The sequence below is a fragment of the Carlito syrichta genome, unplaced genomic scaffold, assembly GCF_000164805.1.
Source record: "Carlito syrichta isolate Samal-C Ts95f unplaced genomic scaffold, Tarsius_syrichta-2.0.1 Scaffold143255, whole genome shotgun sequence".
NCBI classification, from domain to species: Eukaryota; Metazoa; Chordata; class Mammalia; order Primates; family Tarsiidae; genus Carlito; species Carlito syrichta.
In genome coordinates, this window is record NW_007087351.1 from 76,192 (window position 1) to 91,862 (window position 15,671).

Below are 15,671 nucleotides of genomic sequence, written 5' to 3' on the forward strand. Positions count from 1 at the left end.
GCTCGCCGTGGTCTTCAAGCGGCCGAGTTCAGCTCTTCGTTATCACCGTTGTTCGCACTTACCGATTTCACCCCCACCCGTTTCTTTGCTCATCGCCGGACCTCCCGGATCTCCGCCCTTTCTGGGGGCATCTGCAGGCCTCGTTCCCCTAATGCGCATCCTTGAGGAGCCCAGAAATCCCTGCGTGGCGGGAACTGTTGGCGGGAAATAGCCCCGTCTCGCTTTCCTCGGCCGGTTCCTGGATGGTGGCTTAGCCGGGACAACATTCTGGGCTGCGCGTTCTGCTCCGGCCACTCGCCGAAGCGCCGTTCTGTCTTTGGGGGTCTCAGGCGCCTGAGAATTCTGCGTCAGGGTCAGCGGCTGCCTGTCGGTCTTTCCTTCTGGCAGCTGCAAAAATCCCTTCTCTTCCTCAGTGTTCTGCGATTCCACCACTGTGTGTCCAGGGTAGATTTATTTTGATGAACCCTACATGGACTACACTGTAACTCCTGAATTAGAAGCATCGTGCTTTTCATTTCATGATCTCCAGAAGCTTCTCAGCCATGGCCTTGGAAAGATGCTCCACCACCATCCTCGATTCTCTTCATTTAGACTCGTGAGAAACCTTCTGGTTCTGTTCTCTGTGTGTCTCACACTCTGTGTGTTTCTGGGTGATGCCAGATTACCTCCAAGCTCTCTAAATCTTTCTTCAATTGTATTTAGTCTGCTGTTTGAACATCATTGAAATATTAAATACTTACATTTTTATTACTAGAAACATATCTTGTTCTTTTCAAGTCTTCTCTGCCTTTTTGGATAGCATTCTGTTCTTTCATGTTTTCGTCCTCCTGCTTTTTAATTCTTTAAACATGTTAAACGTATTTATTTAGTATTCTATAACAATTCCAATTTCGAATGCCCTCGAGAATCTAGTTTTATAATTTGTTGTTTTCTACAGACTCATTCAGAGCCACATTACCTTGTATCTTGTATCTTGTAATTTTGGATTGTGAGCTCATTTCTCATGAGGCTTGGGATGCCTGTGTCCTTACAGAGAGGATTTGCTTTCTTTCCAACAGATATCCTTGTACACTATCAAACTGCGTACAGTGTAATTTAATTTCTTATCCAGGAATTATCCACACCATGTAGGTGGTACAATTTTGAATCCCAAATACATGCGAAAGGAAGTTTGGCTTTCAATTATAGGGAAGAGTTTAATTTTCCCCACACAGGTCAAGAAAGATAACTTTGTCATCTTCTTTCACCAGGTAGTAGATTCTTCCTATTCCATTTTATCACTTGATGTGTCACCCTTTTGAGGATTCCAACTGTATTTGGAAGTCTCAGTTCTAACTCCCTGCTCTTTAAGGTCCCAAGGCTTTCTATCTCTTCTTGGGCAGCCATTATACTTAAGTTTCTCAGTCCCCAAGACTGGCAAATGCCTCTAGGGCAATTATAGTTTCAGAATCAGCTAAGATACTGCGGCTTCAAGTACCTCTTTGTTGCCCACCCCTAGGAATTTTCTTTATTTTCTTGGGCACTCAGCTATTTGTTTAAAAAGTATTTTGTTATATTCATACAGCATCTCCAAATACTTTAACAGAAGTAATTTTCAAGATAATTAATCCCACATATTGCTAGAAATATAAGTCCCTTCTTTTTAACCTATTTCCATTTGGCTTGCATGCTCAACATTCCAGAAAAACTGCCATCAGAAAGGTCTTTGGTGACCTCCATGTTATCCAATCCAAGACTCCAATGAGCTACACCTTTTTTGATCTATGGTAACCTAATCTTGGCCTCTGTGACACCCCACTCTTTGTACTATCTTCTACACGTTTGGCCACTCCTCAGTGACTGCTGACTCCTCCTCCATTATCTGACTTCTAAATGTTGGAATTCCTCCAGTTTCCACATTAAGCCCTCATTTCTCCTCACTGTATGCACATTTACTACCAGGATAATCTATTGATTTCCACAGCTTTAAATATTACAGATTAAGTTCTTATAAACAGACTCTCTTCTGAATTCCATATCATCTGACTGCCCACATTCACCCTCTACATCTGAACGTCGCAAACTTAACAGATTAAAGAAAGCACTTACCCTTTCCCACATAAGTTGCTTCTCTCGCAGTATTTTCCATTTTAGGAAACAACATCTTCTTCTACCCAGTTGCTCATACCAGAAACGTGAGAGTCGTTCTTGACACCTCCCTCTTTCTCATCCTCAACCTCCAATTCACTTACTGATACGGTTGATTCTACCTTCAGAATATATTTGAAATCCCTCCGTTTCTCTCCACCTTTTCCCTCATAACTCTTGTCCAAGCCACCATCATCTCTCACCTAGACTTCTACAATAAATTAATCTCCTATTACTCACCCTTTCAAAGTATTCTCTACCAGGAGCCAGAGGTCTTTTAATCCACTTGATAGCCTCCCATTACACTTAGTGTAAACTCCAAAATACTTAACAACCTAGACTGTTCTTTCCTCTGACTATTTGCCCAGTCTCATCTCCTAAACCTTCCCACTATGCTCCAGTTGCAGAGACCTCTGTCACTGCCTGTGTTTGTGTCATTCTCTCTCATCCCTGGGTCTTTGCACAACGTTGTTCTCTTTGCCCAGAAGTTCTTTTTGCCCCACCTACTGCCCACTGCTCTCTACCTAGCAGTACGTTCTCATCTCTGAGACTGGCTTAAATTTCACCTCCCCAGAGTGAATTTCCCCAGCCTCCATTCTAACTTATCATGTATGCTTTTTTTATGGCACATAAAACAATGTGTAGATATAGTCATGTGCCACATAATGACATTCTGGTCAACAATGGACCACATAGGCAACAATGGCCCTACAAATTATAATACTGTATTTTTACTGTTCCTTTTCTATGTTTAGATATGTTAAGATATACAAATACCTACCACTGTGTTATAACTGCCTACAGTATTCAGTACAGTAACAGGCTGTGCAGATTTGTAGCCTGGAAGCCAAAAACTACACCATCCAACCCAGGTGCAGAGTGAGCTCTACCATCTAGGTTTGTGTAAGTTCACTCTATGATGTTCTCACAATGACAAAGTTGCCTAATAACACATTTCTCAGAACATATCAACATTGTTAGGCAATGCACGACTATATATGTCTGAGTGATTGCATCTTTGATTTTATTATCCACCTGACTCTTGGCTCTCTGAAAACACTATTTGTTTTGTCAGCCACTATATATCCAGCATCTAGTCAAGTGCCACTCAATAGATATTTGTTAATAAGCAAATGAATAAATGAGAACCAAAACATATTTCTCATTCGAGTCGCTGGAAAATCCAGTGACTTGATCCAGAAAATCCATTTCTTGAGTTCCGATTAGATGGAGGGGCAATTTCAAATCTACACATTGTGACCTTAAGAAAATCACTTAATGGCTGGGCTTGGTGGCTCAGCCTGTAATCCCAGCACTTTGGGAGGCCAAGGCAAGTGGATTGCCTGAGCCCACGGGTTCGAGACCCACCTGGGCAACTTGGCGAAACTCATCTCTACACTACATCAAAAATTAGCTGGGCGTGGCAGCACACGCCTGTAGTTCCAGCTACTTGGAAGGCTGAAGTGGAAGGATCGCCAGAGCCCAGCAGGTCGAGGCTGCCGTGGCCGGAAGCATGCCACTGCCCTCCAGTCTGGGCGACAGAGTGGGACTCCAACTCAAACAAAACAAAACAAAAGAAAATCACTTAATGACTCATTTCATAGCTGCTCACACAAGAGGTTGCAGAGTTTCTATGGCCACACGTTTATAGCACTCCACTATACTGTGATAACTTTTGATTTGAAAAGACCGATCAGGGGTAGTAAGGGGTAAGGCAGTCTCATGGTAAGTGGCTGCTATGATTTGGATATGGTTTGTTCAAAATTCATGTTGAAATTCGATCCCCAAAGTGGCACTGTTGAAGGTGGGGCTTAATGGGAGGTATTTAGGTCATGGGGACAGATCTCCCATGAATACGCTGGTGCTGTCCTCATGATACTTCTGCGCTCAGGCAGTCTTCTTATGTCAGTATCCCAAGAAGCTGGGACTACAGGCATACACCACTTCACCCAGCTAATTAAAAAAAGGTGTAGAGACAGTCTAACTATATGTCCCAGCCTGGAGTGATCCTCCTGCCTCAGCCTCCCAAAGCCCTGGAATTACAGGTGGGAGCCTCCACACCAACCAGTCACTTGGGCGAGACTAGATTAGTTTTCTCAGACATAGATTAGTTCTTGTGAAGAACAGGTAGTTGTTATAAAGCCAGGAGGCCCCCAGGCTTTCTCTCTTTGCACCTGTTTCCCCTTTGACCTTCTTCACCATGTTATGACACAGCACAGGAGCTTTTGCCAGAAGCCAGGGCCATGCTCTTAAACTTCCCAGCTTGCAGAACCAGAAGCCAAATAAACCTCTTTTCCATATAGATTTCCCAGCCTCAGTTATTCTACTGTAGCAACATGAAATTGACTAAGACAGTGCCTAGGGTAAGGAGGGCCTCAAAAGCACATGTTGCTCCCTGTTGTCCCTGCAGCCAGTCTGGAGAGCCTGCCATCCAGCAGTGCTTACTGGGAAATGAATTACACATATGCCCTACAGTCCACAATTCCCTTCCTGGAAGAATGCCCCAGAGAAATCTGTGCAGGCCCTCAAGAGGTTCATTGTGCCACTATTTGTAGTAGGAAGAAGCTGGATACAACCTAAGTGCCTGTGATTAGCGGAACAGGGAACATAACAGAAAACTATGCAGTAGTCAAAAGTGCACCAGTGCACTACGGGCAGATCTTGAAAACATAATGTGAGTTACAACAATGAACTTTACGGCACAATCCCACTTGTGTAAATTAAACATACATATAAAACGTTATGTTTTAAAGATCTATATGAATCCAAATACATGAAAGGTAGGTAAGTGGGAATGGTATTCTTTAATTCACCAGTGGTTCCTGAAGACAGAAGGGCAATGAAAAAGGAAAACGATGTTACTGACCCACCAGATCATCTGCCAAAAGATTTCACACACACACACACACACACACACACACACAGAGCAGACAGAAGCTTGTGCTTGCCTTCTCTGTTCTAATCAGTTCTGCATACAGGTGAGATGGTTGACCTGAGTCAGGCATTTAGTCTGTGGCTACAGAACAGAGTAAAACTAACTTTTATAACCTTGACTTTGGCCTCATTCGTTTCTTACCCTAGGGAAATAAACTGTGGGTTCATTTGTTTTAAATAGAAACAGGGTCTCGCTCTGTTGCCCAAGCTGCAGTACAGTGGTATGATCATAGCTCATTGCAGCCTCGAACTACTATACTCAAGCAGTCCTCTCATGTCAGCATCTCAAGGAAATGGGACCACAGGCGTGCACCACTTCACCCAGCTAATTAAAACAAATTTTTTTTTGTAAAGACAGTCTAACTATGTGTCTCAGGCTAGAGTAATCCTCCTGCCCTGGTCACCCAAAGCACTGGAATTACAGGCAGGAGCCACTACACTGGCCAAACTGTTGTTGTTTAAATACTATATATGTATATATGCAGCAGACTGCTGATTGGCTATCCCCAACCCTCACAACTTCTTCGCCTTCTACTAGAGACTGGAGAGGTTAAATCTTTGTGCAACCTCCTCTGCTGCTACAGCAGCCACACGGCAAAGGTGCCAGTGAGACTGGCCTTTTCTCAGGCTCGGTGGCCACTGCAGCTTCTCCCTGTTCCAACTGCACACTTGCACCAGCTTCGTGTTTTCTACTGGGTGTTTTGTCTTTTTCTTGTGGCTCTTTAGACATTCATTACTTTATTCTAGTTATTCGTCTTGTCAGTTTTAGTTATTGCAAACACTTTTTCCCAGAGTATTGCCTTTTATCTATACAGTGTCACTGATCAAACAGAAATTTTCTTTCTTTCTATTTTTTTTTTTTTTTTTTTTGAGTCAGAGTCTCACTCTGTCGCCCAGGCTGGAGTGCAGTAGCCTGCTCACAGCCACCGCAGCCTCGACCTGCTGGGCTTAGGTGATCCTTCCACCTCAGCCTTTCAAGTAGCTAGAACCACAGGCATGTGCCACCACACCCGGCTAATTTTTTGATTTATTGTAGAGACAAGGTCTCGCCATATTGCTCGGGCAGGTCTCGAAACCCTATGCTCAGGCAATCATCTTGCTTCCGCCTCCCAAAGTGCTGAGATTACAGGCTTGAGCCACCGCGCCCGGCAAACAGAAATTTTCAATTTTGGTATAGTCATATCTACCTTTCCCCAAGATAACTTGCACTTTTTAAGCCTTATCTGTGAAATCTTTCTTTTGGCTATAGAATTTTACCTTTGACATCTAGGTCCTTGAGGCATTTGGAGTTCAGATCCAATTTTCTTTTTCTCCATAGAGCCAAAGCCAACAATCCTGACATCATTTCCCCAGGATCTGTGATGTGCTCGCTCTATGGCACACCAAATTGCCACAGGATATTTGGTCAGTATCTGCACTTTCTACTCTGTTTCCTCTGTCTACTTGTCTCTTTCTGCCCCCAAAATCACATAGTTTCAATCACCATGGCTTTAAAGCACGTCTCAACACCAGTAAGGCCCCTCCCTCCCACCCTTGCTTGTCTTGTTCCAATCTCTTGTAGGAATTTGGGAATCTGGACTTTTTCACAAAGACAGACACTCTGTGCAGAGCTGAGAAGGTGGACGCGGGCCCAGTTTACTGCTTTTACTCTGTATATATCTGAAACCTCTGGAAACACTTCTGCCACTTAAATCCTCAAGACAAAAGATGTGTGTCTGGCCAGCATTCTCTGTGTGGTTTATTATCTAGCACCATGAGAACCACTACTCAACATGATTTAAACATCCCCAAACAGCTTTCAACCAACATTATAAGTCGCCTGTTGGGAACCCACAGATATTAACATGGCTTCAAAGTTGATAATAAAATAGCTAACATGTTATAATGCCTCTTAGAAATGCTTCAAATTGTCGATGAGACAAAGTAAGGTCTTGATTTCCATTTAACCAAAATCTTGTTCTTACGTCAGCCTGTTTCAAGACAACTTTGAAAAGGTTTATTCATTTTACTGAAATTTGGTACAATACAAAAAGTTATCAAGAAGCAGGTCATTTTCTTGTACTAGCTAGACAGCAAATGCCAGCTAATGAATTTTTTAGAAACACATTTCTAGAACCTCTAAATTTCAGTGAAACAGGAAAGAGGTTTTGGAAAATATGAGTGAAGTGCTATTTCAGTTATAAAATCACTATTTATTCATGACAACTGCAAACACACTCTTAACATTCTGAGAATTCTCATTTAGGGCCAATGCTTAGGGAAATAAAAAATGTTAAACTTGGGATCACAGAATTTGGGAACGGAGAAACATCTGGCATTCTTCCCACCCTCCTCACACCCACACCCTCAACGCAATACCCAAATGGCCTTTCCCCGAGGCCTGGGTTCAGCCCGTTCCCACTCCACAGGTGCAGGCTTCCTGCAGCAGCTAAAGCTCTTCCCTGTAATGTCCCCCAGACCAAACCTTTGCCAACATGTCTTATATTTCACACCTTTCAAACATTCCATGCCAGCGATGACCTCCTCTGTGCTTTTGGAGTTAGCACTCAACTCCACCAGTGGCTCCTATGGGATGTGGCTAGATGTCTCCCTGTCTCTAGGGAGGAGGAGGTACTGCCCACCAGGGGACCACCCAGCTCAGGGGAGAACAGGTCGTGAGTCTCCTTCTGACATGGTACTTCTATCCTCAAACGGAAGTTATCAATTTTTTAAAAATCTAAGCAGTAAACTGAAGGATGAAACTGGCTGTGAGCAAGTAACGACTCAACTTTGTTTTCTGTTTGAATTGGAAAAGCTCAAATGTGTCTTTAAAGTTCAGTTACTTTTCTCGATTTAGGCTGGGGAAAAAGGGGTTGGGGTTTTTTGTTTCCAGCCAAACCACATAAAATAAATGTTTCCCACAGTGATTCTGTCCTTGGGAATATGCTAAAAGGAAATCTCGCTCAAGAGGCAGTTGTTCCTAAACACAAAGAGGAAAAGTAGCCCAGATCACTCCTTCATCCTCAGATAAGAATTGGTTAAAAAGCAGGTTCACGGTGGAAGAAAAATATTTCAAAAGAAAACGACCACAGGGAGGTTGGGGACGAGGGAGGACAGAATCCACAGCACCCAGCTGGCAGAGGAAGGCAGCAGTGACTCTGTGTGTGCACACGGCGGCCCCCGGAGTCCGAACATTCCCAGCTGCTACCAGGGAGTCCAAGTCTTGCTGCCTGTCCACAAATGACAAGGGAGGATGATAAAACGCAAGCTCAGAGCTGGGCGCTGACGACACAGACCTGCCGCTACCTGTCACCTCCAATGTGGGACTTGGAGGGAGGGGAGGGCGGCACGCTGTGCTGTCAGGTGGCTGGAGTGGCATGGTCCTCGGTCATTTAAGCCACCGTCTGTGTTCCTGGACGGCCACGCCACGCGCACGCCACCCTCCCATCTTCACTCCCCAACCCCTCACAAAGAAGACTGACCGAACCTACTCTGGAGTCTTGGTTGTATGTGGAAGCTAAGAACCACAGAGGAGTTTTCTCTCCTCAGGGCACCAGCCCTGCCACAGGCATTTAACAATCACCTATTGTATACCAAACAGTTGATGGGCAGTTTTTCGGTCAAAAGTCCAATGACTGCTGCGGTTGGTGTCCAAGCCTTTGTTTAGCCGGCAGAGTTATCTTCAAATCTAAGTGGCTTTAAAAATTCTCTAAGCTTGCCTTTTTAGAAGAGGGGGCCCAAAGCCAAGAAGGAGACCCTGCCTCCCAGGAACACACCCACCCCCAGGCTCTGGAGGCCGCATCCGGGGCACAGACAGCAGCTCTGCACATCACCCTCCTCAACACGCTGCCTCCCACAGGACGCCCCCGCCCCACAGCAGACTCCCTGGCTGTCATGAGACTGCGCTCAAGAAACTCAACCTAAATGCACTTTTCTGTCAGAAAGGAAGGAGGAGAAGGAAACGAGGGAAGCAAGCCTTTCTAGGCCCTTGTGCCGATTCAACGCTCAGTCCTCCCATGAACACAGGCCACCCTTTTCCCTGGCCTGTCCACAGCCCTGACATAAACCACATGGCCTGGCCGTCACCCTTCCCTGGTGAGCATGAGCTTAAGTGAGTGTTGTCTTATCTCAGTGACAGGCCCAGGCCCTCTCTGCATGGCATGGGCCCTAAATACCAGCCTCCTGGAACAGGGAGTGACAGCCACTTCCAGCCCAGTCACAGTGCAGCACCAGCCTTTTCCACAACAGATCCCAGGAGTCTGACAATCTGGACATCAAGGGAAACTGCAGCTACAAAAAGGCAATGTGCATGGAAAAAAACCCCAAAGTGCCCGTGCCCGAGTGCATAACTACGAATGTGCGCAGCACCGGGGCTGACGAATGATGGACAGGGTGGGTCTTACTTCCACACCCTCATGAAAGTTTCTTGACGACTCACTGTTACCACTTGATTCTGCCGGGGAATCCCAGGCACTGGGAAGGGGAAAGGCCTAGCTGTGTTCTGGAAGCATCAGAGAACTCCAGAGATGCCAGCCCTTGGCCCTAGCTACACATTTCCTCTAAAACTAGCGCAACCTGTCAGCCCAGCTAATCTCAAATCAGGGTGAGTTTTCTACAATAATAGGAACAATAACAGGAATGACGAAAAACGGTGTTGTTGTCTTCAAAAACCTGAGGCTAGGAAAACCGACATTCATTCACACACGCACATGCATACACACATGCACATGTACACACATACACGCACACATACACACATGCACACACACACGTACATGCATGCATGCACATACACGCACGTGCATAGGCCAGGGTTCCTTCCCCCTCTTCACCACTTTTTCCAGAGGAGGTCTACCTATTCTCTCACTGGGGAATAGGGACAACCCCACCTTTGGTTCTTTGGGAAAAGAAATAAGGTCTGAAGGTGCCCTGGCATGTGCAGGGCACTCACTGGGCCTGCCCGACGGGGCAGATGCCACCCTCCCACCCTGCATCCTTCTGAAAACTACAGTGCCCACCTCGGTAGGATTCATTTCACTGCAGCAGATGCCACTCACAGTGACACATGACCTGTGCTGGGGGGCCGATCTCAGAAGGTACCCCCTGACTGCCTGCATGCCGGGGTGCTTCCTCCCCACTAAGGCCGCTGCTTACGGGGTCTGGTGTACATCCTGACCCTGCTTTGTCATGACCCAGTGATCCCTTGGAAGGACCAGTGATCCAGCAGAGGGAAGTGGTGCTTCCCCCTGTGAGGCTGCAAAACCTGCTGCGGGAGGAGATGGTACCACAGCAGACGCCCCACGCCCACCCTGCACACCAGCATCCGAGGAAGGTCAGGACACCCAGCAGCCTGGGTGGTACGGAGCTTCCCTTCATGGGGCTCGTGAGGTGGAGGGCACCGCCTGAGTCAGGAAGGCCAGGAAGAGCCTCCCCCATGAGGAAGACTGCAGAGCTCCAGATTCTTCCCCATCACTCCAACTTCAGGATGACCGTCACCAAAAGCTGTGCTATTACAATGAACAACTTCTTGGCTTCTCAGACCTCTTTGCAGTGACTCCCGATCTCTGCCTCTTGGTCGGTCCCACTGGAGGTGAGAACCAGGGACGCACCACGCTCAGCAACATGCACTCCTAGGAAGGCGCATCCAGGACAGTCTGAGGAAAATCTCAGAAGCAGGATAAAGGAATGTGCCTTTCCACAAAGGTACCTCCAAATCCAGAGTCAAGTTCTTCACACAGGGGCATGGTTCAGAGTGTGAGACCCTGTGTGTATGTGTGTGTGTACATTTTTTGAGTTGGAGTCTCACTCTGTTGCCAGGCTGGAGTACAGTTGTACGCTCACAGCCACCACAGCCTCAACCTGCTGGTCTCAGGCGATCCTTCTGCCTCAGCCTTCCAAGTAGCTGGAATTACAAGCATGCGCCTTGCGTGTGCCACCACGCCTAGCTAATTTTTTCATTTATTATAGAGATGAGGTCTCTCACTAAGTTGCCTAGGCTGGTCTTGAACCCGTAGGCTCAGGCAATCCTCTTACCTCAGCCTCCCAAAGTGCTGGGATTATAGGCGTGAGACCCCATAAGCGCCCGGCCTGTGTGTGTACATTTTTGTGTCCACATACCCACATATCATCATAATAACCAAACAGGCTGGATGTTGGGGCTCACACCTGTAATCCCAGTGTTCTGAGAGGCCAAGGTAGGAGGATTGCTTAAGGTCGGGAGTTTGAGACCAACCCAGGCAACACAGCAAGAACCTTTCTCTATTAAAAAAAAACTTTAAAAAAAATTTTTAAAACAAAGGCGAATCACACAGACTCTCACACAAAGGTTCTGGATGGGAAGTCGACTCCCACCCTGATGCTGGTCCTCCACTGTGGGCAGGGTCTGTACAGGGTCACCTTTGGCTGGCCTGGCTGATCCACTTGGCTCTCTCCAGAGTCTGGCCTAGGCCTGGCTCCATGGAGGGGCCCACTCTACATTTTATAGCACACAAGAGCATGTGCACACACCCGCGGTAGCCAGTCCATCTCAAATCACCCAGCCACTCTCTGCAGACCTCAGCTCGGCAGGAGGCACAGGGGTGCCTGGGCCACTCCCAGAGAAAAGGTCAGCAAGGAAGGACGGTTCCCCGGGGCCTGCTCTGGGCAGGTAACACAACCCACGCTCGTCCAGACAATGTGCCGGTACAATTAGGCAGCTTAGTGGACTCTTTATTCCACAGGTTTTGAAAAACCACCACCACGTTAGGCAGATGGAGCAGTGGCACTTCCTCTTGCCCTGACTAATGGGGAAGGAACAACTCCAGAGGGGTGGATGAGCGTAAAACTATCTCCTGCTCCTGCAACACACAGCCTGGCCGCTGCCGTCCTACACCAGCATCCTCTGTGAGAGCAGGGTGGCTTTCCGAGGACTCCACCTCACCTGAGTGACACAGAGCACAGGCCCTCAAGACAGGAAAGGCTGGCGCTGGCCACACAGCAGACCCACGCTGGCCTGTCCCACGTGCTCTCTACTAGCCGCAGGGTGGAGATGGCAGCGCACAGAAGGATGACCACAATTTTGGGTCTTCACAGAAGACCCTCTGTCCTGGAGCAGAATATGGGTCCCCTCACCCTCACCATCTCTTCCCCCTAGCAGGTTTCCGAGCCTTGCAGGGGGAGGCACCACTTCCCTTCTGCTGGATCACTGGTCCTTCCAAGGGGGATCACTGGGCCATGACAAAGCGGGGTCAGGATGAACACCAGACCCTGCAAGCAGCGGCCTTCGTGGGGAGGAAGAACCCCAGTGTGCAGGCAACCAGGGGGTGCCTGTCTGGGAGACTTTAAGGACAAAAATAAAAGCAATCTCAAGTTGGTCTGCTTTTTATCATGTCCACATGCCAGCAAACCTAAACAATGTCAGTGATAAACCACTCTCCCGCCAGGACATGCCCACTGCCCACCCCCACCCCTTGGTGCCACTGCCTGTGTGCACAAGGAACAAATTGCTGACCGTTAATAACAGTAATAATGCTGCCCAGCTGCGACTCAGTGAAAGCCATAGCCAGCACCATGCTAGGTGCTCCTCACACAGTTCATTGACCCTTATTATCCCCATTCTCCAGATCAGGAAACTGAGGCCAAAGGGGTGAAGTAGTTTGCCTGAAGTAACAGAGAGGGCCACTGCTGCATAACACTAGCGGTGGTACTCCCACAGCTGTGCAACACAGAACCCTGGTCAGGCCCAAGAGACCTCGGCCTGTGAGGCAGACCCCTCCACCACCTGGCTTCACAAACTGAGAGCCAAGTACAAGGCAGACTCACACTACAAGCAGAACTAGAGGAAGTGAACGGTCAAGACACATATGAAACGCCAGCAAGGATCAAGCCTTCCACCCTGGAGCATCGCAAAATCAACCACAGGACTCATCCAGCCACTAAACCTCTCACTCCACGCAACACAGGCTAAACCCACTTTTTTGTGGAAGGCAATCATGTTTACAGAAAACTAAGAAAAAGTCAAATATGATTGGAAATATGTGGAAGGATCTTTTGGCATTTGGTAAAATTGTTTTTATGACACGTGCCTGTTAAGAGAATCAACTTCTTTCCACCAACTGAATAAGAACCAGACAGAGCAGTGGGCCCCAGGTCGCAGGCCTCTCAAGCCTGGGACACACACCCAAAGCTGCCCTGCTCCTGGCCCTGCTCAGAAGGACAGTGTCCCAAGCTGGGCCATCCTCAAGGTCTCCAAGAGCCCCAGGCACCCCCAGGCCCGCTACACAGCAAGCACACCCTGGCAGTGCCGCGTAGGTCGTGGCTGGGAAGGCTTCCCGCGTTGTCCTTCGCTTGACTGCCCCAAAATCCCACAGTCTCGGGTCTCGGAGGCTTGCCGCAGTACATCTGTCACCCTGTCTTTCCTGAGGCGTGCACGGTTCTCTGAGGCTAATGAGATGACCACTGAAGAGCTGGACAACAATCCAATGAGACAGAAGGATACACTGGGCCCCAAAGACTTACGAATATGTGGAAAGCCACTAAAGACCCCTAGCTGGCATCATGCAGCGTAAGCAAACTACAGCTTCCAAGACCACTGACGTTACAACGATGACTTCAAGAGGAAACCCCCAAACACCCACGTAGAGGCTCCCACTGCCTCCCACAGAGCAAGCCGGTCCCTGCACGTCCCCAAATGCACGCCCTGCGCTGCTCCTTCTCCTTTTTTGACCTGCCTCTCAGCGCTCACACCCACGGTTCTTCTGGAACCTTCTACCCTCCTCACCTGCCGTGATGGTATCCACCTCCTTGGCGGCCAGCTCCTCCACATCCGACCTCTTCCTCAGCTCAAACCTCCGAGACAGCCCTTCCCGGGGCTTCCATAGCTCCTGGATCAAGAGGGGCTTCTCGCTGTCCCCAAACACCCGGAAGCACTGGGCCTGCCACCGCTGCCCGGGGCTCCCGGTCTGGCCCACCACATCACAGAGCACGTAGTGGCCAGCATGCGCAGGGTCCAGGGCATATCGCTCCAGCGCCTCCCTCACCAGCTCACGGGCACTGGAGGTCCCCGTGGCCAGGACGCTCTTGTAGTGGGTGCCTGTGCAGACGCCGTCCCCAAACACCTTCAGGACGCCAGGCGCTGACAGCTGTGTGGAGAGCTCGGCAGGGTCATCACTGGCGCCCAGGCTGGAGAAGGTGGCGTCTAGGTCCCGGTACTTGTAGCTCAGCGTCCGGGACAGCACACGGGACAACAGCTGGCTCTGCCGCTTCAGCTTGCTCTTGCTGGGCGGAGACATGACGAAGGGGGTCCCATAAAACATGGTGAGCAGGGCTTCACGGACAAGGGCAGAGGGCTCCAGCCCAGTGGGGGGAGGCCGCGGCCTGGGAGAAAATACGAGAGGGTTAGCACCAACCACCACGAGCACCAGGAGCAAACGATGCTCAGTGAGCCCTAACAAACATGAGGGGCCATCGGCACCCCTGGCCTCAGACATGCGGCCATGGTCCAGTGCCCACAGCGCACTGCGTCGGGGGCCTGGCTGGAGCCCGTGGGGCACCAGGGGCAGAGCAGGCCTGAGTGGGCTGGAGCGCCTTCGGGGAAGGCCGATACCAGGAAGCCTGACGACGGAGTTCCAGGAAGGGCTGGGCGCAGTGCCCACCACGCAGTGGGCATCAAGGAACGGCAATGGACATGGAGCACAGGCGGCCCGGCAGGGCAGGATCCACAGGGCTGGCTCTGCCCCCGGCACCATTCCAGCCACAGGATGACAGCAGACAACTCGCAGGCAACCCGTGAACTCCATTTCTCCCACGCCACAGGCTGTGATGCGGAAAGCCCGTCCAAGACCCAGGGAACTAGGAACACCGGCACAGGGCAGCCACATCAGCCGAGGAATAAACAATCAGACTCCAAACACAGACCCGGGGGGTCCGGTCCTCGATGAGGCCAGAGAGCCGTCCCGGCTTGCAGGAGCCACTTCTCGGGGTGGCAGCGCTAGAATGTCCTCACCGCCACCGTGGGCACAAAGGCCCCTTCCAGAAGCGCTGGAGGCATGACCGGAATGTGTGCGTTCTGCCCACCAGGCCCAGCCAGGCCCTCAGGCCAGAGATGCTATCTCCGGAGGAAGTAAAACACAACCCTGGATGCCCTGGTGTGCGATAAAACCATCCTTCTAATGCCCTCTGAGCTGCAAGGGGCTAGCGTTCCAGACAGCTTATCAGTCTCCCGTACAAACCTCTATGGGAGTACGAGGCAGAGAAGAAGGGAGGTAGGCCTCTGCTTTACAAAGGCTGAGGTTTTCCCATGGCGTAGGGCACACTGCAGACCTGTGCGCCCCTTCCTGATGACTGTCCTCACCTCTGCATTCGTGTTCTCACCAAATGCAGAGGCAGACTAATGAGCCAGGAGAAATGTGTATTTTCTAGAAGACTCTCAAAAGAAAGACCTTGGTCCCAGTGAAAACAGCACGGTCAGCTGCCACTGTGACACGAGTTGGAACTAAACTCAGCCGAAGTCAATTAATATTCTCCAGGTTGACTTGCCCACAGCTCTGCGACACTGCCAAAGACTTCTGGAAAGGAAGGCGCCTGTGTAGGGCCGGAGAAAGTAACTAGGAAAGCCTTCCAAAGAAAAGGGGCCAAGCTGACCCTTCAGGAAC

The 15,671-nt window shown here is 49.3% G+C and overlaps 1 protein-coding gene across 1 annotated transcript in view; it reads right to left on the reverse strand.

The window, feature by feature from the left end:
• RADIL (Rap associating with DIL domain) overlaps positions 1–14,388 on the reverse strand; it is a 72,438-nt gene extending 58,050 nt beyond the window's left edge. Inside the window, exon 1 of the mRNA XM_021708649.1 lies at positions 13,799–14,388. Coding sequence (XP_021564324.1) covers positions 13,799–14,333 — 535 coding nt within the window. The 5' untranslated portion in view covers positions 14,334–14,388. The remainder of the gene's footprint in view (positions 1–13,798) is intronic.
• Between the last annotated feature and the right edge of the window lie 1,283 nt (positions 14,389–15,671).